At 37.9% G+C, this 26,134-nt stretch overlaps 1 protein-coding gene across 2 annotated transcripts in view; it reads right to left on the reverse strand.

Moving 5' to 3' along the window:
• The window catches only part of LOC310728599 (PDZ domain-containing RING finger protein 4-like), a 45,385-nt gene that overhangs the window by 16,679 nt on the left and 2,572 nt on the right, over nt 1-26,134 (reverse strand). Inside the window, exons 2-4 of one of the 2 annotated variants that reach the window (XM_083546298.1) lie at nt 2,998-3,251; nt 2,226-2,332; nt 699-801 (exon numbers count right to left, since the gene is read on the reverse strand). In XM_083546298.1, coding sequence (XP_083402424.1) covers nt 699-801; nt 2,226-2,329 — 207 coding nt within the window. In that variant the 5' untranslated portion in view covers nt 2,330-2,332; nt 2,998-3,251. The remainder of the gene's footprint in view (nt 1-698; nt 802-2,225; nt 2,333-2,997; nt 3,252-26,134) is intronic. The other variant, XM_083546297.1, reaches the window with a different exon arrangement.

Consider the following 26,134-nt stretch of genomic DNA (forward strand, 5'->3'; position numbering starts at 1 on the left):
TTTCACAAAATGACTAACATTACGATTCTGAATGAGGTGAGGTTTACTGATGCTTTTTATATCGCACATATTGTCGCCTACCAAGGCCAGGGTTGAATAAACACCTATGCTGTTGAATTAGTTCTTCCAGGGTTGTATCCCACTAGACTTTTATAAACACAACAAGGTCTTAATCAACACTGAGTATTTTACTGTGTAGTCTGTACCCATCCTGTTGAGCCACAGCCTCTTTGCCCCAGTCCATTGTGTCTGGCTGTACATTTGATCATCATCATATTATTTGAGCTCTCTAAATCAATAAAACCTAAGAAAATCTGAAGGAATCCAGACAGTAATTATTCCTTTGATATGCCTGAAAATGGAACTAAATTTGATTATCGGGATATCTGGACGAACAGACTGTTGGTACGGGAAGACTATAATTATTTAAAAAAGGAAAATGCAACAATGGTGTCAGCATCCAAGGGCAACAGCATGAATTAACTCCCACCGATTATAAACCACACTGTGATCATAGGTCAAAGGTCATGACTGTGACCCATCATCTGTCAGGAGAGACCCATGGGGACAACCATAGGGAGTCTATTACCAGCAGGTCTGCTCTTATGCCTCGGAAAGGTCTATTATAGGCAGTCACGCTGGGTGGATATCAAGTGTGAATAATAAAAGTGACAGGAGGAAACAGGATGATGTCCTACCTCATACTCTAACTCATCAGTCCTCTCAGCCTCAGCTGGCATGTTGGAGAGATACTCACTCCCCTCGTAGTACTCCTGGCCCATGGTGTGGAGAGAGTGACAGCTGGGGGGAAAAAGAAGAAAGTGGGTGAGGCAGTGAGAAAAGTAAACAGTGTAAATAGACAATTAATGAGTGAGGAAGAAAATAGGGCATTGGGCAAAAAACTGCTAAAGAGAGGGAAAAATAGTCAGGGCAACAGTAGGGCAGAATTATAGTGGGAGATGAGAAAAGACATGCTGAGACAAAACAGGTAGAAGAGAGAGAGAGAGAGAGAGAGAGAGAGAGAGAGAGAGAGAGAGAGAGGTGAGGGTAATGTTGATTCACACAATTTTTGCTCACAGATGCACTCAATGCTTCACTTCTTCACATAATACTCTCAAGTCACTTACTGTCACTTCCCGATTCACTCCGTCACTGTTTGACTTATTAATTCACTCAGTCACTTTCTCAGCGATTGCCTCAACTCATTTTCATACATACTCATTTACCCATTTACTCACTGACTCATTCAGTCACTTATTTACTGACTCAATTACTGACTGCTTTACTAACTCACTAATTCATTCACATGCTCACAGATTCTCACAGACTTACTCATTGTCTCACTACGTCAACCACTAACTTACTGACCTAAATCCTCCTCCTTTGTCCTTGTCCTCGCCTTCTAGACAGAAATGACAAGTGAATAATGTATCGTCATAAGTTATTATTGATGATGTCATGAGCGGGGGTTGAGGAGATGCGAGATATTCTCTTTAATGAATCATTATAGACCTTTCCGTTCATAATGCTACCATCACTTTCTGGCCTCCATGTCCTTGGGGAGACCATACTGACTAGGCTCTCTCTTTCATAATACACAAGATTTACTCCAGACATCTTGAGGAAAATGTACTTTTCCTTTATATTCTCTTATATATAAGACTCTACGAACCCTAATATACGAAACACTTTTGCTGTGGCTCTTTTGGAGTTTTTGGAACTATACAAATATATGAGCAATACACCTTCTTGCAATACATCCTAAATGTCACAATGGTTTATTTTTTTTATTTATTTTTTGTATCTGCCAGCTGCCATGTTGCAATATGTGAATACAGCACATTTTTATGATCACTTGGCCGATACAGTGGAAATGTAGTCATTGGATATATAAAAGCACTACTCTGTCTGAGACATTTGATGGCAGATGAGGAGCCAACAGGAGTGTTAGTTTTATGGGACAGCTTGATTACATTGGGACTCTGCTGCAGGCTATAGGAATAGATGTGGACCTAATTTTGGCAACTACAGTATGGTTTCCTGTTTTATAGGCCCATTTGCTTTTCGGACCTGTGTACACTTTTGCTACTTTCTACAGTTGGAATATACAAATAATTGCTGGTGATAGAAAAATTTCACATGCTAATTATTAAAACGGCAAAAGATTTGTCAGTATTAGAAATAAAGAGTTTGAAATTGAAAGAGATATTTTTAAACCACTTTACTGTAATATTGCCTTGTACAAGTTGTCAGACGTATAAAAGTCCTCAGAGTTCGCCTGGGTGTCATAAGAGTATGAATGAGGCTTGTCATCAGATTCTGTCGCCATTGTCTAGTAAGACAAAAAAATTCATTCGAGAAGTCCAAATCCAAGCACCCAACACCAATGGGATTTCGAAATGCAACATGACGCTTATATGAGTGACAAATTTTAAACAATAAATTATCCAAGGGCTATTGTGTCGTAATAATTACCTCTTTTACACACAGTCTTTGTCTATTTGTGTGTGTGTGTGTGTGTGTGTGTGTGTGTGTGTGTGTGTGTGTGCGTGTGCGTGTGTGTGTGAGGGAGAGAGCCGGGCTCAGATGACTTCACAGCATTGCGGAAACAAACGCCTCCACCTACACCATGACTGTGTCTCGGGGGAGGAAACCCAGATATTCTTTATGCTAAACTACATCTTGTTCACACTTTGAGAATTCCTCAGTGAGGAGCTTGAGAACAGGAAAAAATATATTAAGCAAGAAACAAAAATACATGTACTGTGACTTCCTATTCATATTTTTTTAGAAAACCCCATAATGCTTTGAAAAATTCATTACTATTTCAGGAGCTTTAATTTAGGAACATTTACACTGAAGAAACTTTTGTAAAAAACTTTAAGGAGACCAAAATGAAAAAGCTTGTCCATGCTTAATATACAGAATGTATCAACAATACAAATTAGCTATAGCAGACAATCTGTACTGTAAGTACTGTAAGTCAGCAGTTCTTACCTGTCTGAGAGCAAGAAAGGGCAAATGTCTGGCACAGGTGGGCTGCTTGGCCGGAGTTTGGCAAGAGCCATGATGTGCTCAAAGGTGATGTCTGTTTGCGTGCATACATCCACCAGCTGGACATCCTGAGTTGACCCTTGACCCAGAGGTAGCGGTTGCCGCCGGAGCACCTGGACCACAATAGGGTCTTTGGCAGTGCGGAAGGCCTGCACTGCCTCCTCATGACTGGCTCTCGATAAATCTTTCCCATTTACCTACAAAAGTAAACGACATTACGTCATACATCATACAGTACATCGCAATTAAGCACTCTTACACTCAAGACAGGTTTAAACAGTTTTCTTAAAGAATACAGCAATTTAAAGATTCAGATCATTATCTTAATAACATTGTACCATCGTCTGTCTAAATATGAGATTCTAAATGGCTGAAAGATGTGCATTTAAAACAAATGTACAGGTAGTTCCAGTTAATGTAATCATCATTCTGAAATATGGTACTGCTAATAAGCAATTGTAACTATAGTAACATACATTTATAGTTACATACAGAATGACAAAGCTGATACAGTATAGGTAATTTTCACACACACACACACACACACACACACACACACACACACACACACACACACACACACACACACACACACACACACACACACACTCTATCTCATGCGTTCTTATAATAATAACTATTTATTTATATTCATTTACAGCTTTATCTTCTAAGTTCTGGCAAGTGACCATGGTATAAATATTATTAGGTGTGCGTCATGTGGTTCTTTGCCTCATGTCGTGTATTAAAATAATTTTTACATCATCACCCAGTGATGGCTTATGCCTTTAAAAGTTGTTGTCTTAACTGTAACTTAATTAAGTGTATAATACCTATAGTGGAATATCAGATCCAGAAATGACACTGCACATATTTTTATATAATGTCCAGTGTATTAAGGAATCATATCTTTTAGACACCAATAGAGCTACTTTCTTTACAGTGTCAAAAAGTTTACTGTTCAAAGGAACTTTTTTTACTACAGGAAAAAATTTTAATCAGGCATATTATACCCAAGATTATAAAAAAAACAAGATTATTACATGTATCACCAAAGGCCCTAAAGGCTTGTATACATAGACCGTACTCTACAAGCTGCTGATCAAACAGAATTCTGAGAAAAAGGAAGACTGGAAGACACACCTAAAACATTTGAAACTTTTCTCCGCATATAGATGTATGCGTATAGCCCTTTATACCCAAAATTAGCTAATTTTCTAATTACATTTACTGTACTATAATTTTTTTGCCATATTCTCCAAATGGACAAGGAGAGATGACAATCCATGGCTGAAGTGAATGGGGTGTGATGGTTGATGAAGGCTAGTGGTTATGTATTCAAATAGCAAGTTGCCTTCTTATGATCTGTCCCCTGAGGGCTAGTCTGGCTTTGGTTAAAATGCGAGCTTAGTAAATTCTGCTTTCAACACAGAATATTATTAGAAGTAATGAAAAACATCAATCGTTCTCCGATTCCTGTAGAGTTACAAAACAGGTGCAACCTAATGAAAAAAACACTTCATAATATCTATTAATGCTCCCCTATGTATGAAGATTTAACAGTGCAATCAAATGGATTCAACTTGAAGTCAAGAAAATGCCTCAAATATCCACCATAATAAACTTATGCTGTGTTGTGCATGAAGCATTAAAATTATGGGGGTTTTTTTGTTTTGATTTTTTAATTTTTTGGGAGAAGGGAATACTTATTGCCTGCAGTCTCACCACTTTCACCAATAACATTTTTTTTTTTATGTCGACCATAATTTAAGTTGGAATCCTGATTAGCTATTGAAACATCCATCCCTGCAGCTAAATGAATAATAAAGCAATTGCATGCTTCCCAGGAAGCCATAAATAACAAATTATTAATAAAAAACAAAACAAAAAACAGGAATTGTTTTCAATAAGGAAGAGTGCACAAATAGAATCTCTATGGTATCATTGAAAAAGTATGATCTCCTTCAATGGTCAGTCTTACTTAGAAGCTGCGCAGCCGGTACCTCTATTTACTCACTTAGTTGAATATCTTTGCTCAGCACATGGCGTATATATGGAGAAAAGGCTGAGGTTCATTTAGCCCGGTAATTGGGAGCCAGAGCGAGAACAATACGGATGAAATACTCCCGTGAATAGGCTTTGAAACACAAGATAAGAATCTGCACCTCAAATATGGTCAACCCAGCAAAAATCCTCCCCACCCCACTACCACCCTTCTTTGCTTTACACTGCGTTTTCCCCAGCATTTTTTCTCATTCAGATTTTCACAAAAGAAAGAAAAAAAAAGAAAAGAAAAGAGAGAAGCACACAAACAAAAAGAGAGAGAGCGAGAGAGAGAGAGAGAGAGAGAGAGAGAGAGAGAGAGAGAGAGAGAGAGAGAGAGAGAGAGAGAGAGAGAGAGAGAGAGGGGAGAAACTAGCACATACACAACAGATATTTCCATATTCAAATAATGGCTATGATATATGATATAATTATTCTATATTATGATGCATGACTTATAATTCCATTGGTTCTCTGTTATATGTGATCTGCCCAGCCACAACAGCTGACTATGTGAGATCACTGACAGATCCCACAAGAGTAATTTCTCACATTGCTGCCAACAAAAGACATTCCCAATAACACTCTCTCTAAAGATGCTTCTTCTCTCAGTCGAGTGACCTTTGTGTAAAGCAATGTTGCATTAATCAGCTAGGCGATAAAAGTAGGTCAAATCTCCAGAGGGGCATTCACGACAAACATGAGAAGAGAGGGAAAAATGGAATCAACACAATCACAGACACTTGGCTCTACTACTTTACTCTTCTATTTCCATACAATTTTTCTTTTTGTACCTCCTTCTAAATTCTTTTTTTTTTTTTTTTTTTTTTTTTGCTAGTCAGCATTCAAAGCCTATTGTTGTGGTTGTATGAAGCGCCTCTGTTATGGCCCAGCACACGATTTCTGAGGCAGCGAGATTTCAGACAAAGAAGTCACACTAGATAAATGAGCATGCCTATAGCTTACGGCAGGCGGAGAGAAAAAAATGAACATATTGTAAATGCTAGCATTGGCTTTTTCCAGCTTCTAGCCTGATAGCAGATGTGGCCTTGCTAAAGGAAAAGAAACAGTTTTTATGCAAAAACAAAAATAAGTTTCTTGTTTATTGTTTAGATCTGCTCCAGATGGACTGATTAATCCCCAGTTGCGGGATTCAATATGAATAATTCTAGGAATTGCAGGCATGTACCAGGCCATGCTGTAAGCATTCTGCTACCTTTTAGTGAATTAGCGCTAACAATGTCGTTCTAATGCCACACAGATGTTCAGAGTAACTTACAAGGACAATGTGTGCAGAGAGTGTAATGCAAATATGGGCAGAATACAGTTCATCCTCTGATGTGGTCCTACTTCAGGTGAAGTATTTCTAATTGTATAGCTACACATACTATATACAGTACATGTTGGTACAATGTAAATAAAGATGCATTACTTTTTACAGATTGACTATAGAAGTACATCTTATGTTAATACCTGTGTGTCAACATAAATGCAAATGCATCTCCATTGCTGTGACATGGATCAGGCAGACATGTCAATGCTGGAATCATTCAATTGTTGTTCACACAATTCCTTAAAATACATCAATTCCATCTTATCAATTGTTTGGAGCTAAACTCACTCATGCTAACGATAATATCCAGTCACGTATAGACTCCAAATGCAGCGTTGTCCCATATTTTACTTTCAACCTTCTGTTTTTATTTTTTTACATAATTTGTCCTCTTTGGCTGTTTTCTGACTAGAATATTGTGTATGATTTGATGCATTTGCCTGTAACTGCATCTGGGAGTTTGGTTAGTATAAATTCACAGGATAGCAAGGCAACCCAACAAAAAAATACAATTGTGGGGCCTAAAAAAAGCATCTCAGAAACCACTCTTGAGGGTCAACAATAGCAGAAATCATTTAAAGGCATTTACACACATTCATAAATACACAGTATGTGCATACTGTAGAGAACTGATAGGTCTACTGTACCTGGCACTTAAACACACTTACTACTGCATGTCTTCAAAAAGGTTAATTGCTTATAGTCTACATTACTAATCAGGTGTCACTGTCACTTAGAAGAAAATGGGTTCCCTTTTTGGTCTGGTTCCTGATGTTGTTTCAGGAGGTTTTCAGGAGGCACAGTCTCCTCTGGCTTGCTCATTAGGGAATTAAATCTATACCCGTACTTTTGTAATGATGCTTTGTGACTGTGTCTATTGTTAAACATGCTATACAAATACAGTTAAACTGGATTAGAGACCTTTACAACAATTAGCAGCTTAACCAGATAAGACCTGCAATTCAAAGAAAAGAATAGATTCAGCAGTATAGAATAGGACATGAAAGTCTGAAAGGTGCCCTTGCTGTAGGGTCACTTAGTGGACAATCACCTAAAATTGTAGGGTCCCATTTTAACCCCTTATTTTTCTAGGAAGGATGAAAACACACCATTTGACTAACTCTTCCTAGACAAAAAATTTTGACCAAATTCAACCACAATTTCTTCCTCCAGCAAGCAGCAGTGTTTCCAGCAGGAGGTTGATTATATGGCTTTTCCACAGATGCTTATGGGTTCTCAATGCTGCCCTTGAGATACTTCTTAGCATAATCCTTAAACTTGACATAATTAGCATCACCCACATGTTGAATACTTTCAAAATCTAAAGTTAAATTAAACTGATGTTCGATCATTTGCACATCACTGGTGCTTTTGTGCGGAACAGTGGACAAAGCGATGGAAAAGCCTATGTCTGAACAGTGTTGAATGTGGTAATATGTGCACACAGGCAAGCAGCAGTAGTGGTTGTGAAAGAACCGTTTTCATGCATAGTCTGATAACACCCTATTTTCACATTCGGAAAATTCACTCGTCACAAACTAGTGTCAATCTAGGAGTAAGCACGGGTCTCTTGACATAAAAATTGTTTCTCGCAAAATTTCACTTTTCCCTCTCAAAAACATCGCTCCCTGTAACTTTCCCTGAATCGCTACTCTATTCATATACAAAAGGCATGCTGAATGGAAAATATTTCACAATGACTTTCTGTGGTGCTTCCATTGTAGTAAAGTATTTGTGCCCTGTAGATGTGCGATGCAGAGTCAGGCGATTTTTTAATAATATCCTAGCAAGAATATTTCAAAGCTCAAAGGTTGAAATGCAGGTTTTTAATAACATGTTTTGTTAGTTTGTCAGGCTACATAGCTTAAAAATTAAAATCTTAATTTTCTACCTTGAACAAATCCAATAACACTGAGATGAGGGTTTTTATTTTTTATTTATTTATTTTCAAAGATAATGCAACTGGCAATATATATATATATATATATATATATATATATATATATATATATATATATATATATATATATATATATATATATATATGTATTTCAGCAGCACATCAGATCAGTTATACTATTGTTTACTAGACTCTGATCTCTGATCTCTGAATATGACACCATTACCCAGTTCACAGGGGAGAGGCTGAGTAATATGACTACACTGTGTCTTCAGATCGAAGTAGACTCTTACAGCATTATAAAAGCAATAAAAATAAATAAATAAAACCTGCTCATACACCCAGGGGCTGAAGCATGCAACTCTACATAGACAATCATCCTGAGATATAGAAGTAAGCAAATTCAAACACAATGCATGCGTTCGATATGACACTGTATTTTCTTCTATTCATTTTTAATGAATCAGCAATTGTCTTAGTTTTCACACTGAACAAAGGAACAGTGGGTGTCAGATGTAAGGGGGAGGGGTGTGTCCGGGAGCCCACTCTGTGCACTACGCTCAAGTTGCCTGCAGTTGCTGCAGTCCCATTTGCTTCTGACTCGACTGAGCACCTCTCAAGTGACCAACAATGCTCCACTGACTCACTCTTTTGTATCCCAGAAATCAATTTACATTTTCATAAATATTATCCAGTGTTGATGTGTGAGGCACAGGGCCGCTTTAACCGAGGATTGGTATAAAATTGAAAAAAAGACGTAATTCCCTAGTGGGAAGAAACACCCTGGTCTAAACTAGCCGCTACTGTGGTTCCATTCAAGCAGGCTAAATGACTCATTTCAATAATAAGTGTCAGACTAAAATGCGATGAGATGTGTGGTACAGTAAATATGATATGAGTACATTAATCATACGGTTGGGTTTGGGGGGTGGGGTTTGAGTGGCCGCTTTAGCGATCCCTGCCACATGCCGTGCTGCTCCACTGACACAGAACTGGGAAATAAAAACTGTGAGGAGACCGCAAGGGAAATCTGAGAGGCCCACTGCATCACAACATCAAGCAGCCAAACATCTCGCCTTTCACCCCACAGCAGCATAAAACAAAAGAGCAGCACAACAGCTATCTATTGTATACATTAATAAAGCCTGTTTAACTCAGTAATGTAAAAATAATTTTCTTGCTCCTTCTTAGCATCCTGTGCAGTGTCTTAATATTCTGATGGGGATGAGGATGTTTGAGTTGAAATAGTTTGTGAATGAGAAACTTGTCTTCATCAGTCGATCAGGATAAAGGAAACAGATTTTGCAACATCAAGTTCAGAATTTCTAGCATCTAACAATAATACCTAGGACAAGCAGATTTTGTGCTTTTGTCACAGCAGTGTGATGCACCTGAAAGCCATACCATTAGCGCAAACTGCTACTTCTCAGTCGCACCATTTACTGCAATTAGCACACAAAAGAAAAGATTTTACGCAATGGATTATTTATCATCTACAGACAGAAAAAAACTATATTTTTTAATAATCATATACATACAAAATAATTTCGAGCAAAACTGAAATACCTTTCAGTAGTAACGGTCAGTTTAACAAATTTAAAGAGAAGAAAGATGCTAATTTGAATATGTTCAAAAAAATGGCTTGGTGAAAAAGTGGCGAGAGCCTGGTTAAAAGAAATAATTATACACTGACCTGAGGTAAACTTTACCCAAATTGGTGATAAAGCAGGTACTGGGACTAACATATAGTGGTACAGTTCTTTTCTTCGATCACTGTGAAACATTTCTTTTCCCCCAAATCCTCACTGCTTCAGAGCCAGTTGGTAAAACTTGCTCTGCTGCAATAGACTTGATACCTTTTAATAGTCATGATGTTTTCATTATAGTGTTTAGGAACATAAAACACTTAAGTGGGTGGTAGAAACTATGAAGAGAAAATTCTGATGGCTCATTCTGATGCTAGTGGACAGTGACGCCCCGCATGGATGCGTTTTATATGTTTAAGTCTCTGACTGGCTCTATGTAGGAAGGAATATGAAGAAATAGGCTGTTCTTTGCAGTTGGAGAAAAGAGCTGTACCACTGTACCACTTGCAAGCAATTTGCATACATTTAAACTTCAAGAGTCACTAACATTTGCTCTTCTGCTTGTTGCCTTTGGAGATTTTCTATTTTTAGTGAAAAGACGGCTGATTTGTCGGTGGATCTACATACATTCTGTAGCAGTAAGAGTGTGAGTGCAGCTGAGTGTTATAACTGTGTTTCCTATTTGCTTTACTGTAGTTAGTAAAGAATTAATTTATTCATTTTTTCTATACTTTGTAATTGAGGTGACGTCAATTACAGAGCACCATGTGCACACATTTATGCAGTACAACACCTCTGAGTTCCCAATCCACCTGCTTGCATGTGTTTGGGAGGCAGATAGAAACCAGAGATCCCACAGAAAACACATGTGGACACAGAAAACACACTAACAATAATCTTATTGAGCCACACACCCTGAAGCCATAAACTGTCTTGGTACAATTCCTCTCCTTGCTAATTGAACGATAAGAATGACTGAAAAACAAGTTATGGAATTGAATTAGTGTTTTGTTTTCCTTAAAGCTGTATACTGATTTTTTATTGATTCCAACAACCATTCAAAAGAAATCATTTACAATTTAAAAGCCCACTTGTGGTCTTAAAATGCATGCTTATTATCATGCATGTGATCGCCTTTCTTGGTTAGTCCGTCAAATCATCCTTTTTAACCCAGGTGTTTATTCAAACCAGGCGTTAGTGTCTAAGGTTTAAATATATTCTCATTTTATAATAAACCTGCCTGGGTCTCTTTTCCAAATATTTAAACGTGACGTAAAATTCTAAGATGGTAAACAAAGCCCTCAGGAGGATCTCGTATTCAAACACACACAAACTGCAACGCTTCTCCTTTATTTTCGGAAGTAGCTCAGTCTCACTACATCTTCAAATATTGTTTGGGGAAAACACATTCCAACTGAGGTGCCCTACAGCATATAATGTGCAACCTCTATTGAGAGATTGTGTGTGTGTTTGTGTGTGTGTTTAAATATGTGTGTGTGCGAGACAATTTTAAAAGCCTCACTGATTCTCTACAGATTCATTTGCACATCCGCGACCACAAAGTGCACCACGCAGGAGGCAATTAGCATCATGTGAGCGATATTTACATAGTGCCAGACACATCCTCGCTCACAACAAAGATGCTTCATATGACTGGCTGTCTCTCGCCCGGTTAGTTCTCTTCTCATTACAGCACAAACATGGGTCACGGGGTGGCCGTCAGAGCACACAGTGCTGTAATGAGCGTGCGGGGCACCAAGGGTCAGTCAGAACCCCTGCTGGTGGCCCTTGATGCTTACTTGCAAATAATTGGAAGTACTGTAACGTGCATGGAGGTGTACACTGAGAGAATCAAGGTGGGGGAGACAAAAAACAGAGGAGCAGTGAAAATATATATTTACAAATAAATGAAAAACTGAATATTTGTTCAGCAAATGTTGGGTGTATCTGTTACATAAACTTGCTGCCTATTTAGAATCTATCCTGAGACAGGAGTTCTGAATTGAAAATTTAACATTTTGCTTAGAGCAAGCTGATATACCTCCTTGAAAGACTTTTGCTGCCCTAAAATAAAGTTGGAAAAAGCGTAGTCATGAAATTGAGCCTAAATTTTTTTATTTTTATTTTTTTTTTTACAATTTTTTTTTGAGACCCAACAACACTATTTAATTAAATAACATTTTTCAGTAACCTGGCAACATGGCAATGCTGTCAAAACTCATTTTAGTAGGTTTCCATACAGGTCCCTTTGTAGATATCAAAGTGCTTCCTTGTAAGACACTGATTTATGAGACAGTATAAGCAGCTAGGCTTCAAGACAGCTTCTGTTTTGGGACATCGTCAACGACATTGTTAAAGAAATGGAAAAGCTCTAGTAAATCAAATATATCATCTGAACTTCCAAACAAGTGATTACTAAACAATCCTGTTTGGTTTCATGAATCTCATAAAAATATCATACAGTTATTTATAAAAGCCTATCACCAAAGTAATCCCTAATTTGCCTCCCAAATAATCCACAATCCGTAACTGAAATCTGTTCGCACCATTTTTTTTTTAATTCAGTGGCTATTAACAGATGTACAGCAGAATAAATCTGCAGGTATCAAAAACAAAACACACACACACACACACACACACACACACACACACAAACACACACACACACACACACACACACACACACACACACACACACACACACACACACACACACACACACACACACGGCATATATGAACAGTCTTTCTATATGCTGCTATAAAGCCAGGACTACTCAGAAACGCAAAGTGAGCTTTGTGCACTCATTATTCATGCGTCTTTGTCTCTGTCTGTCTGTGTCCCTCACGCAATTTTAAACTCCCTTTAAGATCTTAATTTCTGGGTTGGAGACAGCTGGAATGTAGCAGCATTCTGACAGGAAAATAGTTGATTCTACATCCTTGTCTCCTGTCACTCGGATAAATTAGAGGTTATAGGCTTGGAGGTTAACAAAGCGCTGTGCCAGGGAGTCGTGCTGAATGTGCCAGGAACACAATGCATATTGTCTACAAGTGCTTTTGTCACAGTGTTTGGAAAAATATGAAGACCATGAGGCCAATCATTTCTCTCATGATAGAGTAAATTTGGACTGCAACAAATAATTGAGTGAGATTCCAAAAGTTGCCAAATAATTTCATTGTAGTTTAGTTGGTCCATGTTATGATACACACACTGTTGTTTCATTTAAACCAAAAAATTTTGAATTGATAATTCAATTCAGAATAATGTTTTTGTGATCAACATGACAATCCTTGCAAATACAGTGTCCTGAGTTTAATCTTGTTTAATACCCACTGGATTGTGACCCAAATTTATAATTATATTTGCATTTCCTACCCTATCCCAAAGACATGACTGATTGATGGGCTGAAAATGAACCCATGGTCTCAAATGAATGGTTTGTGAGACACCATTTTCTCTTTCATGCTATAAAGTCAAATTAATTTACACTGTGTTTCTTTTATTTACATTTGCCATATCAAATGAATACCTGATCTTTTAATACATTTATGAGGGTCAAGATACTATTTATGCAGTTTTGGATAGAAGAGTCCATGTTAGTAGCTATTTGAATGAATTAACTATAACGACTTAAAATATTTATTTAATAAAGTGTAAATTATTGCAGTGTATTCAATTTTCTTCACTTTTCCTTATATGTTAAATTGCCCTTTCCTTTCAATGATTCCAATCACTAAAAATGAAGACTCAAACCCAAATATTTTAGTTGCTCCCGCATAAAAATGACTGCCTTGTGCAAAAGGAAAATAAATTCAACACTCAAGCGTTAGCCAGAGAGCCCGTGGATACTGGCCTTTATTTTGAATTTGGCTGATAGGTATTTAATGAGTCAGGGCTTGGAATGCAGGTAAGACCCTTGCCTAATAACATGTAAATGCAAAAATGTGTGCAGAAGCAGGAACAAAGTAAAGCGTTACAAAAAATATACCAAAAAGTGTGCCATGATTATGTGGCCTGTTTTTAAGTACTGTAGTAATATTTCTTAGCTGATTGAATTGGAAAGGTGCATATTTTTACTTGTCACATGTACATTATAAGAAATTCTTTCTTTGCATATCCAATTGATATTAGGAATTTGGGGTCAGCCATAATACAGCACCCCTGGAGCAATGAGGGTTAAGGGCCCTGCTTAAAGAGTGGTAATTTAGCAATACCAGGCCTTGAACCTCCAACCTTCCAATCAGTAACCCAGAGCCTTAAGCACTGAGCTACCATTTAATTTCTGGTATTAAAAATACTAATGATCCAATTAATTTATTCATTTAAAAAAATTGTTGATTTCATCTATAGATTAAATATTTATAAATGCACTATAACATTTCAGACTAGTTATACTTCAAGTTATTCTCTGGCTCTGGTATTAAACTGTTCATCAAATGAACAAAGTTTCTTTTTCTGTATTCAGAGTTAGATGACCGCTTAAATCAGAAAAAGATGTACTCTTCGTATGCTGGTCTATAAAAAGCAATCTCAAAGTCCGAAGAGTTCAAAAGTGAGTTTTTAAAGCTATAGCATTTAAAATAAAAGAAAAACTGTAATTGGGAAGCAGAACAAATACTCTAACATTTTATTTAGAGATTATGTAGACATGGGTCATGACTGATGCATAACACAAACATGAAAAAAAAAATTACTTTAAAAAGATCAGCTTCATACAGACCTGATACAGTACATGACCTACAGTAGGTCATGTTCACAAATACACAAATTGAATAGTGTCAGTTCTATAAGACATGTGGTATGTAATTTGACACACAGCCTTGATATGTAATGATTTGTCTCACACAGCCATCAGATTAACTCACCCAGGATGAGGATGTTACTTATAAGAATATACTTTTAACCAAAATTTTACGTTTAAACGATTTTCCTAAGCATATTAATTATCAATTAAATACTGTTATGAATCATCATTCATTTATAGCAGTTATGTCTGTTGTGTTATGCAAGACTGAATCAGGGCTACTCAGGAACTCTGTCCTGTACATAATTACACTTTCTACACATTCATCTCACACCCACTGTGCAGTTGTGGTTACAGACAGGCCACAGTGGCACAGCAAATTAATCCTTCCTTACCTTATAACACACACACACACACACACACACACACACACACACACACACACACACACACACACACACACACACACACACACTAACAATTAATAGCCAGTTCACACAAGTAGAAGAAGAAAAAGGAAAAAAAGGTTAAAAAGGGAGAAAATGAAGAAGCAGAAGAATACATTTTACTTCTTCTTCTTCTTCTTCTTCTTCTTCTTCTTCTTCTTATTCTTATTATTATTATTATTATTATTATTATTAATACACCCCTATATTACATCAGCAGTTTACCCTCAAAAGTCTGAGCAGTAAAATAAGTACTTCTAGAACAAGAAGAAAATGTGTTTGACAAGCTGATGAGAGTATGGCAATACTTTGTTTCTAATAAGTTATATTAAGTATAAATGCTGGCCTTATTTATACCATGATTTGCTTCTCTATGGAGTCAGTAGTGGCATCACGTTCGGTGCCACATCGTCCCTTTCGGGACCTCAAGCGTTGTTGCAGTTCCATCATTCAAACTGAGACATTGAACAAGTACAATGGTAGGACAGAAAGAGAAATAGACTGCTAATATATCTTACTGATGTATTGCACCTGAGCAGAGGGCAGGAGTAGATCAGCAGATAAGGCTCAGTGTTTGCGATTGGAAGGTTGAGTTCAACTTTGAGGATTGTGTCACTGTCGGGTTTTTGTGCCTAACTATTATGGAAGCTCAGACACAGGACTAGATAAGGTTTTGCCAAGAGCTATAACTCACAGGATTTGCTGATTTGTGAACATCACATGAATAAATATAGAAGTAAACATCGAATTCCAAAATATACACAAGGCCTTAGACATATTACTGCACATTTAGTTTTGCTTAGCTCAAATCTCAACATGGCAATGTAACCTTGAAGTTGAGTAGCTTAGCAGGCACTTTTCCAGCTGAAGGAGTTCTCAGTAGAAAAGATGACCCTGAAGGCACAGTTGCATTTTTTGCATAATGCAGCTCATTGCCTCAAAGATTTGTAGACTTTCACTCATTTCATAGCGCTTTTACACTACAAATCCCTGCTAGATAATTAAATCAATTACTTGAATCATCAGGATTAAAAAAAAGTAAGTCACTCTGTATGCTAGTGAATTTAACATTTTCGGCTAAATGTCATTCGTTTTAGACGTGTTCTACTCGAATCACAGCTAGCGTTCAGGATTATTAAGGACATAAATAATCATTTTCTGGTAACACAGTTTCCACATACAGATTCTACAGGAAACACACTTTAGTGAAAAATACCTTCCAGGGTTTTTTGGCATGTCTTTATTTTGTGCCTGGTGTTTATAATTATAAATATGTCATTATAACTAGATTAAATCACAACCTCTGTGAATCCTGCAATGGATACATTGGGCAGCATGAATGTATACATTGACTGAATGCATAAAGAGATCAAGCTGGCTGGTCAGTGTATGTACGTGTGTATTTGTGTGTGTTCTTATGGGGGATCTCGGTCCAATTCTGCTGGCAGTTTGAACACTAATAGCTCTAATAAAGCATTGTTTCTCAGAGGATTCACTGCTTTATTCACGTTTTTTTTTCCCAGACAGCAGGTTGCAATAAGCCAAAACTCCCCCTTTAATTTCCTCCTCATATTCACATGCCTGATTGACTAATGAATGCATCTCACACTAAAACGCACTCATGCACAGCTCGTGCTGAATTGTTATGATCGAATTTATCTTTAAGCAGCAATTTAACAATCAGCAAATCCTAGCACAGCAGCAAGATTGTGAATGGCTCCTGAGGAGACAAGGGGTCACAAGGGGTAAACAAGGGGTCGAGCATGAGGTTAGGCACGTATACAGCAAACGTTAAATGACAGACTGAAGCAGTGAGCACGGCTAAGTCAAAAGTGGAGAACGAGTGAAAATGATTAAAGTCGAAATCTGAGTTTTTATATTCACAATATAAGCCTATTTACAACCAAACCATCTGTTTTACTAAGCTTGTATCCAGGTCTCAGTAGATGCATGTCATGGCTCACTCTGCAATACACTGATCATTTCTGCACACGTGCCAGATTGCCATCCATATTTTCATAATAAATCCTCTTTTTTTGTAGGATTTGCATATTACCTACTGAGCTATTAAGTACAAACCAGGTCTTCTTCAGCATTTCCCTCTGTGAGCAAGCAGACAGTCTAAGAGGCTGCACTGCGGACATCCGTCTGCTGACCTTGCCCCGGCACTCGGCACCACTAGCAGGTGCTTAATTGTTAGACGACTCTGCCAAGCGTATGGGGAAAGCCCTGTCATTAATGCTGAACACTGAACTCAGCATCAGGTAAAAAAAAAAGTCTCCTCTTTGACTCTCAGACTTTCAACGTCAATATCGGAAAGCCATCAGCACATCCAGGAAATGAAGTCTGATTTCTTTGTTCCTTAGAGGAAGTCAGAGCGATTATATGCAGTTAGATCAGAGCGTCACTTGGCGTGAAAGGCGGCACCACATGGAGCCACAGAAGCACCAGGATGAGACCAAATGGCTTCCGCAATTGGAAAGCAGAGGGCGGTGGGAATTTGGATGGGGGGATGATGGTGGAGCGAAGGTACATCTGTTCCAAATTCATCTTGTGTTTCATAATGAGGCAAGCCCAACTGGTTCAGGAGCAAAGCGTCTGTTGAAGTGTGATCTTTCAGACAACAACAATTCAACTGGACAGCGCTTGGCTTGACACAAGTGGTAAGACCAGTAATAAACCCACAACAGATATAAACCATATTGCAACCATATTGGAGGCCTGAATGTTTAAAAAAAATTGCATGTCCAACACTCAATTTGAAGCATACAATACGAAGACAGATGGAGACAAGCTGAGTTTAACTCTGAACAACATGCTAAGAGAGTCTGGGATGCATACCACATGGTGGACAGTATCAGTTCAAAACTCAGTGCCAAGACACTGAATGTAGAATACTTTATGCCACATTGGTAAAGATAAATGTTGACTTTCCAATCAGAATCGAGCTCATTTTGCTTCTGTTTGTAGTAAGAAATTACATTTGTATTTATAAACCCTGGAGTTAATGCATGTTATGGTTCTGGGACTCTAAGCCATTTCATCTATTTCCTGTATATGGACAGATGCTAGGGAGTGGATACTTTCATTTCATTTCATGCATGACCTGCCATCAGTGAAAACTTCACAGGTAGAGCTCTCATTTTTTATTTTTTAGATTTTACACAAGTGAGGAGGGGCTACTTTCCTGCGTCTCTGAATATGTCAAATCTGGAAGACTTTTCTTTTGAGGCTGTGCGAAGTAAACAGGCAACGGTAACCGAGTTCTTTGCACCAGCTCCAATGGGATGTTTCATTGCTACAAGGGCTTTTCTGACCCTGAACCGGGTTGTAGAGACCTGTAGGGAGATTTCCAGTGTGGGCTAATGACCTGTAGTCCTGTAGCTGTGGGTTACCCCCACTTTTTGTATTTCTGGCTCATTGCCAGAGTCGATAAACATTTGCTCCAGTGGGTGAAAGCAGGCAAAAAAAAAAAACCCTGATCTCCATCTCCATCTCACTTCTGCTTTCTCTGATTGGTGCCATGTATCCCCTTTAGCTGTCCCAAAACAGCCTTTAAGGAAAGCACAGTTTCCAAATCAGCAGTTCCAGTGCCCTTAGGTGGCATTTTTCTCTACATCCCTGCAGTGCGCAAAACAGACAATATGGTCAAAGGCACTTTATGCATGTCTAGCTTTAAGCAGACACAGTAGTTTCTTTTTTCTTTTTTCTTTTACCGGCTTTGTAGCCCAGTTTTAAATCTGGTGTATAAAGCAATACATATTAATTTCCTAGAATTACTACATGTTAGATACACTGCTAAGGAAACACTCATTTCCTTTTTCCAGAAATATTCAATTCAGTTAATGGTGGAACCTTGTGTTGCAAATCCGACCGTATTTACACACAAACACTGTTTTTCTTTTACAATTGTAAACCTTTTTTAAGATTTTTTTTAACACACTGGCTCAGGCAAATATTTATCGTCAGTGCTACATCATAAAGCAGGTACTACAGGAATTTATAAGACAGTTTATAATGCATCACGATTGCATCTTAAATTGTTATCATATTTACCATCCACTTATTCGGTTTTATGGGTGGATGGAGGCATCTCCGAGTCTGCTCCAGGCACACTATCACATCCTCACAGGTTTGAGTGATGACTTCTCATTAAGTTCCCTTTTTACTGAGTGGCATCGTAATACCAGAATGCACTTCCTCCAAACATACACGTACACACACACCAAAGGTAACAGATGTGTCAAAAATGAACTGACATAACTAACGATACACAGTGAGCTCATTAAAAATGATAGAAAAATCAATTGTGAGTGATTTGACAGGAGTGAAGTCATTAGGTGTAACGATATTAAACACAAATTGACAGGACCCAGTTATGACAAAAGCCAATAACCAACAAAAATGTAGTATGGGCATAAAAGCAAAATTTTTCTCATGTGTATGTAATTTTTACATATTACCTAAGCAGTTACAAGTAGAACACAAATAAGACACAAAATAGTGTTTTACTAACAATAGCCCTTGTGTATGAACTCTGATGTGATCTTCAAGCTGCACATGCAGAAGAATGACACTACCCTTCATTCTGTTCTTTATCACCTGCTGTCCAAATTAGTCCAGGTGAGCTGCGAAACCTCAGCTATGTACAAACCTCTGTCTTCCCATCAACCCCGTCTGCACCCCTGTGCCTTATCAGGTGGGCTGCAGAGAATGTCCACTGACCTGGAGGCTGACATGCAGAATGAGCCTCTCATCAGGGAATCTGTGTCCCAGAGCCCAGCCTCACCAAAGCAAAGCATCTCCCATGATTGCTCTTTATCCCTGGAGCGAAAGAGCAGGGTGACTTGTGCAGTCCTCCTTATCTCAGACAAATGTTCAGCTCAGCGTTGACATCTAGCACATTTCTCGAAATGTCAGAGCAGATATTGGACTGGAGATATGTCAGGAGGAAAAAAAAACACAATGTGCAGCTATTGACAAATAGAGCTGATAACAAGCAATACTAGTTTAAAAGATATCTGAAGTATATTCACTCAAAGTAGTAACATTGTATGTTTTATACAGCGGTTATACATCTTCTATAGACCCACATTGTGACAGGTATGCCATAAAATCACACTTTCAATCAGCCACTGCACCAAGCCTTGTGTTTATTTTCTTATTGTCTGTTCAATACCACTTGCATATTGACTCAATGTTGTCTCTCTGACACCTGTCTATAGTGAATGCTTATTTATAAATGCTTATCTCATGCTTATTGTACTCTTGTTCCCTGGTCCACATTTTCTGGTCTTTGTTTTTTTTTTATTAATTTGGTGATGTGTATGTGATATTTTTTTTTGTGGGTAAATGTGCACTTATTTTGCAAATCATTTTTGCACTTGCATCCCCTTCCCTCATATTACATGACACAAGGGCTATGTGTGTTTAGAATAAGGGAGTTTATTATGAAGAATGGTCTTGCATCTGAACTTGAAACAAGGTCATAACACTTCAATAAAAAGCCTGGATTTTGTTCCCCTTGCTCTATAAAGACAAACATATCAAACCTGAAGATAGCTGTTTGCTTTTATTATTGACTTAGATATTGTTACATTTGCATTTATATACTGATGACCTTTTTTTTTACATTCAAATAGCATAATACCAGTGACAAGCAAGCTTCAGATTTTGGACGTTAAGTACGAAAAAAAGACGAGAAAGAAACTATTTTTAAAAGCTAGATCTCTATTTGTGGGCTCACTTTTATACTTTTATACCATAGCAAGAACCATTTAAAGATCATATACATGGAGTGTAAAATATAAAAATTTGAAACAAAAGGCATAAAAGGCAAATACACAGACAATTATATAAATCAAATCCCAACCTTAAACTTCACCCACAAAAGCCATCAGATATCTAGAATTCATCACTTAACATCTTAATAATCACTCCTCTTACCTCACAGCCACAAGCCCTCTCTCCTACACAGCCTAAATGAGAATAATCAGACAGACGGCAGTTCTTGTTTGTTGCCAGTTGACCAGCCAGCCCCATATGTGATTTCATTGGACTACGGTGTATGATTTCAGTTTTATTCACTGTTCAAAGCCCAGGGCCAATGCTGCGGAGGATGTTGTCACCCCAACACAAGCACGGCGAGCCAGACACTTCATTACACCCCAAACAATCCCTTCACTATGATTTCCTCCTAGCCATAAAGGAGGGAGATTGCTGCTTTGAAATGCATAAAGTGCCATTTATGAGAAAGGGGTTGCTACAGCTTCCCACCACTGAATTTAATAATGTGTCTCTGCCAGTAAAAAACAGAAAATATGGCGCAACATTTCATTTATAGCCCTCCAAAGAGAAGGTGAACAATACGATGACGTTGTAAAGCCACGGAGGCTGACGTGCCCTTTGACCATAATGTCTGACTGTCATTAAAAAAATACAACAGCTGTCACTTAGCAGCTGTTTTGCAATATTGGATCAATAATTTGAGAACTGTTGACAAAACTGCCAATACTGACATTCGTTAATGATGAACGTTACTTACACTGTTAGTTTCAGCCGAGATTTCAAAAAGAATCTCAACTATTCTATGAATTTCTATTCCATCAGAAAAAAAACAAAGACATGGTATGTATGTACTGTATGCATGTACTGTAGGAAGCTCTAGGTAGGATAATTCTTTTTAGAATGCAATTATACTGAAAATCTGAAAACATATTCTGACCAGATGCTCTTCCACAGACAGTTCAGAGTAATATGTCATGGATTTGGTGCATGCCTGCAAAGGTCAGTGCTGCTCTTACAGGGATAAGTAAGAGGTGCTAACGCAAAAGGGCAATTCGACAGTTCTCTCTTAAATCCTTATCTCATCCTGCTTCCTGAATGAGATTTTCAAAAAGTGACTTATAAAGCTTCTTGACTTTATATCCAGCTATAGAGTGCACATTGTCGGCAGATTGTACCTTGGAATTACACACACACACACACACACACACACACACACACACACACACACACACACACACACACACACACACACAAAATTCCAATAAATGATGAATCGCAGCTAAATAATATTCAAAGGCCGAAGGCTATTCACTGTCAATATCATATGAACTAGGTAATATAAAGTGCATTGTAAAAGCATTAATCAAAGGAATACACAAAACCAACGACCAATGCACAGAGGATATTCAGGAAATGCACGCACACACATGCTATGAGCATTCACCTACGCAATACCTGCTAACTGTACAGTGCTCGCTCCACTAGACAGGCGAGTCTTTGTTGAAATACAACACCTAACCACATAAAAGCAGAATTTTGACAAAAGGAACTAAGTTAATCTTCTTACAAACAGTCAATCAAATCTTTCTTGGAGTAACAGGTAATTAAGACTAATACCATGTTCTCTCACTTCCTAACACCCACACACAGCTGTTCCCACACCTGCAGTAAACTCTGGCTAGTTTTACACTTTGTGTTTGCTAAAAAAAATTTTCCATAGTAAATTATTTATGACACTGTATCTGTTTCATTTGGTTAAGTTGTTTTTCACCGTGCTGTCCTTTTCACTTTTTTGTCCCTTTTGAATATATATAATCGTCTGATCTTTTTCCAATATTTAGCTGCCCAGTTTCAGTGATCTCCTGCCTCCTGTAGCTTCAGATTCCTGTTCTTTGGTGACAAAAGCAAACCCTGACTGGATATCCACCTGTTTATCCCATCTGCCTCAAGGTCTGATGTGTTGTGTGCTCTGAGATGCTTTTTTTTGCTCAACAGAGTTGTACAGAGTAGTTATTTGAATTACCAAACTCATACTAGTTTGGCCATTCACTTCAGATCTCTGATCAACAAGGCATTTTAACCCTCAGAACTGCCACTTATTAGAAGTTTATTTGTTTTTGCTTTTCACACTATTTTGTGTCAACTCCAGTGACTGATGTGCCAGAAGATCAGCAGATTCTAAAATCCACAAACCAGCCCATCTGGCACCAACACCCTGCCACAGTTGAATATGCTGACATCAATTTTTCCACAGTCTGGTGATTGATGTAAATATTAACTGAATCTCTTGACTCGTTTTTGCATGGTTATATGCACTGCCATGTGATTGCATGAAATACAACAGAGTTAATGTCACAGCGTTAGTTCTCAAAGCATTTCTACTGCATCTTACAATCTAAATTGACTGACCATCCATCCATCCATCCACCCATCCACCCATCCATCCATCCATCCATCCCAAATTGTGGGTATGTGCAAGCTCCTTGAATGATCAGTAATTTGGAATTTTCTTTTCTTTGGACACTTCTTATTAGTCTTTTTCCTTTACAGGTCTTGAAAGTGCATCTTTAATTAAAAAATGAATAACACAGTTATTAATTACTACTTAGAAACTTTTAAAATAACATGTACAAGTCAATCAAACAATTTAGGCTATTTTTAAACTTACAGTTTAAAAGTCTTTTTAACACATGTCTATGTTAATTGTATATGAACAATAAAATCTCCCCTAAATTGATTTAATCCATTTAACTATGAACAAAATTTAAGTAGAGGGTTCACATCTTTTATAATAACCCAAAATAAAACATTTGTCCTTTACTGGTTCACTTCAAAACAAGATAAATGCAAAAAAATATGTCTGTATCCTTTCTTAGTTCTTTGTCTGTCTTTATAGCTTTCTTTAAAAATCTCCTGGTTCTATATTGAATCTTTAAGAACTGTTAAGAATGCGATATAGAGTGGGGCTGCACTAAACATTTTCCATCTTCAATGAATGTGCTCATATCTTATGAAAAGACTGACATTTAACTCATGATTTAAACTACATCAACTAGAAATATATTTGGTGAGGACACAAGACTGAAAGCTAGTGCTCTGAAGGTTTGATGAATCATACAGGCTACTGCAAATAGAGTACTCTGGAAGTCAGTCTGAATATCACACTGGCTATATTAAAAAAGAAATCCTGATTATATAAGGCACTGCAGTGGATGAGATGTATGAGGTGGAGAGAGAGAGAGAGAGAGAGAGAGAGAGAGAGAGAGAGAGAGAGAGAGAGAGAGACAGATAGGCAGAGACAGAAGTGGGTTTAGGCAAATATTTCTGCCTCTTCTTATATGCTTATTTTTCTTTTATGAAAGAAGCATCAATAAGATATCAAGAGGACACATTCAACATTTTATTTAAAGTAGAATGGAATGATATCTGTTTTCTGTGATCAAGTGCAAGTCTCTCTCTCTCTCTCTCTCTCTCTCTCTTTATCTCTACCTTATATATAAAATACTTCACTGTAATCTCACAGCTGGAGACAAGAGATCAATCAAGTCAGGCATTCTTCGTTTTTTTTTTTTACCTCCTCCTTTGTTCTTTCCTATCAATTTTAATGGCACAGGACCATCACTCAGAAAAAAATGTAATGGGACAAGAAGATGGATGGGAACATTTGTAGCACAGAGGCAAGAGATAGCACCTGGACGTCATGAGGGGTGACCAGTGTTGAGAAGGGTGCAGAGGCCTCGGGCCATTCTTTACACATATATGATCTCATACACACACACATGGTGGGGGTGACCCAAGCAGAACATTCCAGACTAGTGATAAAATCCATTTATCAGAACACACGTCCTTTCACCTGTTTTCACACCTGTCCTTTTCCACATGATAGGAAAGGCATGCCCAGAAGAATTCGCCGCTCTTCTTTTTACCTTGTCTATCTGAGCTTATTATTACAGATTGTGTCACTGCATCCAGTGATCCTACAGGGGGCACTCACCAACAGACTTTTCTGACATTACACACAAGTGTGCGTGAGCGAAACTGTCTCTTGAAAAAAACACATCCCAGGCCGTATGGTAAAATCCGAAAAACAGCTCAAGCTCAAAACACAAACAAAGGAATATTTAATGAACGTGATAACCAGACAAAAAAAACCCCTAACAATTCAGAACCCGACCATATTATGCTCAGCAGTGTGTGTCAGTTTCTCATCTCCGAGTCTCTCTAATTAGGCCAAAACAGACACACACCAGTGAGTTTTTACTCCTTCCAGATGCTGAGCGACACTCTCATGTGAAGTGTTCTGCCAGATGTAAATGCATGACAAGTGCAATGGGAAGACAGGGACACAGAATAATAATAAAAATAAAAACAAATCCTTTAACAACTAGTGTTGGGTGTTGAAAATTACGAACAACAGAAGCTTCCAAAACAAATAGTGTATATCAGCTATACTATTTTGAGAGGAAGGGGGGATCTAGTCCATAGTCTAGGCCATATGAATCTCAATTTAGGGTATATTAGTAATATTTTTTTACTAATTATTACATATACTGCAATATCCACTGTGTGTCTAGTGTATTTATGAGACAGAGGGTTAGAAAGGAAGAAAGAAGAGTTAAAGAAAGAAAGAGAGAGAGACAGAGAGAGAGAAAGATAGATAGAGAGAGAGAGAGAGAGAGCGCAAGAGAGAGAGAGAGAGAGAGAGAGAGAGAGAGAGAAGAGAGAGAGCGAGAGAGAGACATAAAGAAAGGAAAAGCTGGTGTATTGAGTAAAGGCCAGGTAGTCGATGTCAGACCAACATTACACACCAACAATTTGCTGATGGGACAACAAAAGAGAGAGAGAGAGAGAGAGAGAGAGAGAGAAAGAGAGAGAGAGAGAGAGAGAGAGAGAGAGAGAGAGAGAGAGAGAGAGAGAGAGAGAGCGATAAACAATCCACTGGCACTGGCAGAGCTCATAATCACACTAACACAGTTTAGCATGGAGCCTTTCCAATCCTTGAAAAACACTGCATGATTTGCAAGGTTATCATATTACTGATGACTATTACTGGCTGGTCATACGGTCAACTACACACACACACACACACACACACACACACACACACACACACACACACACACACACACACACACACACACACACACAACAACAATCCAACGACTGAAACGAATCCAAAACTAAACTGCTTATTTGTTAAAGCCGTTCAATGTACAGAAGATTTTTATTTCAAGTGGA

This window comes from Silurus aristotelis (genome assembly GCF_946808225.1).
Source record: "Silurus aristotelis genome assembly, chromosome: 7".
Taxonomy (NCBI): Eukaryota; Metazoa; Chordata; class Actinopteri; order Siluriformes; family Siluridae; genus Silurus; species Silurus aristotelis.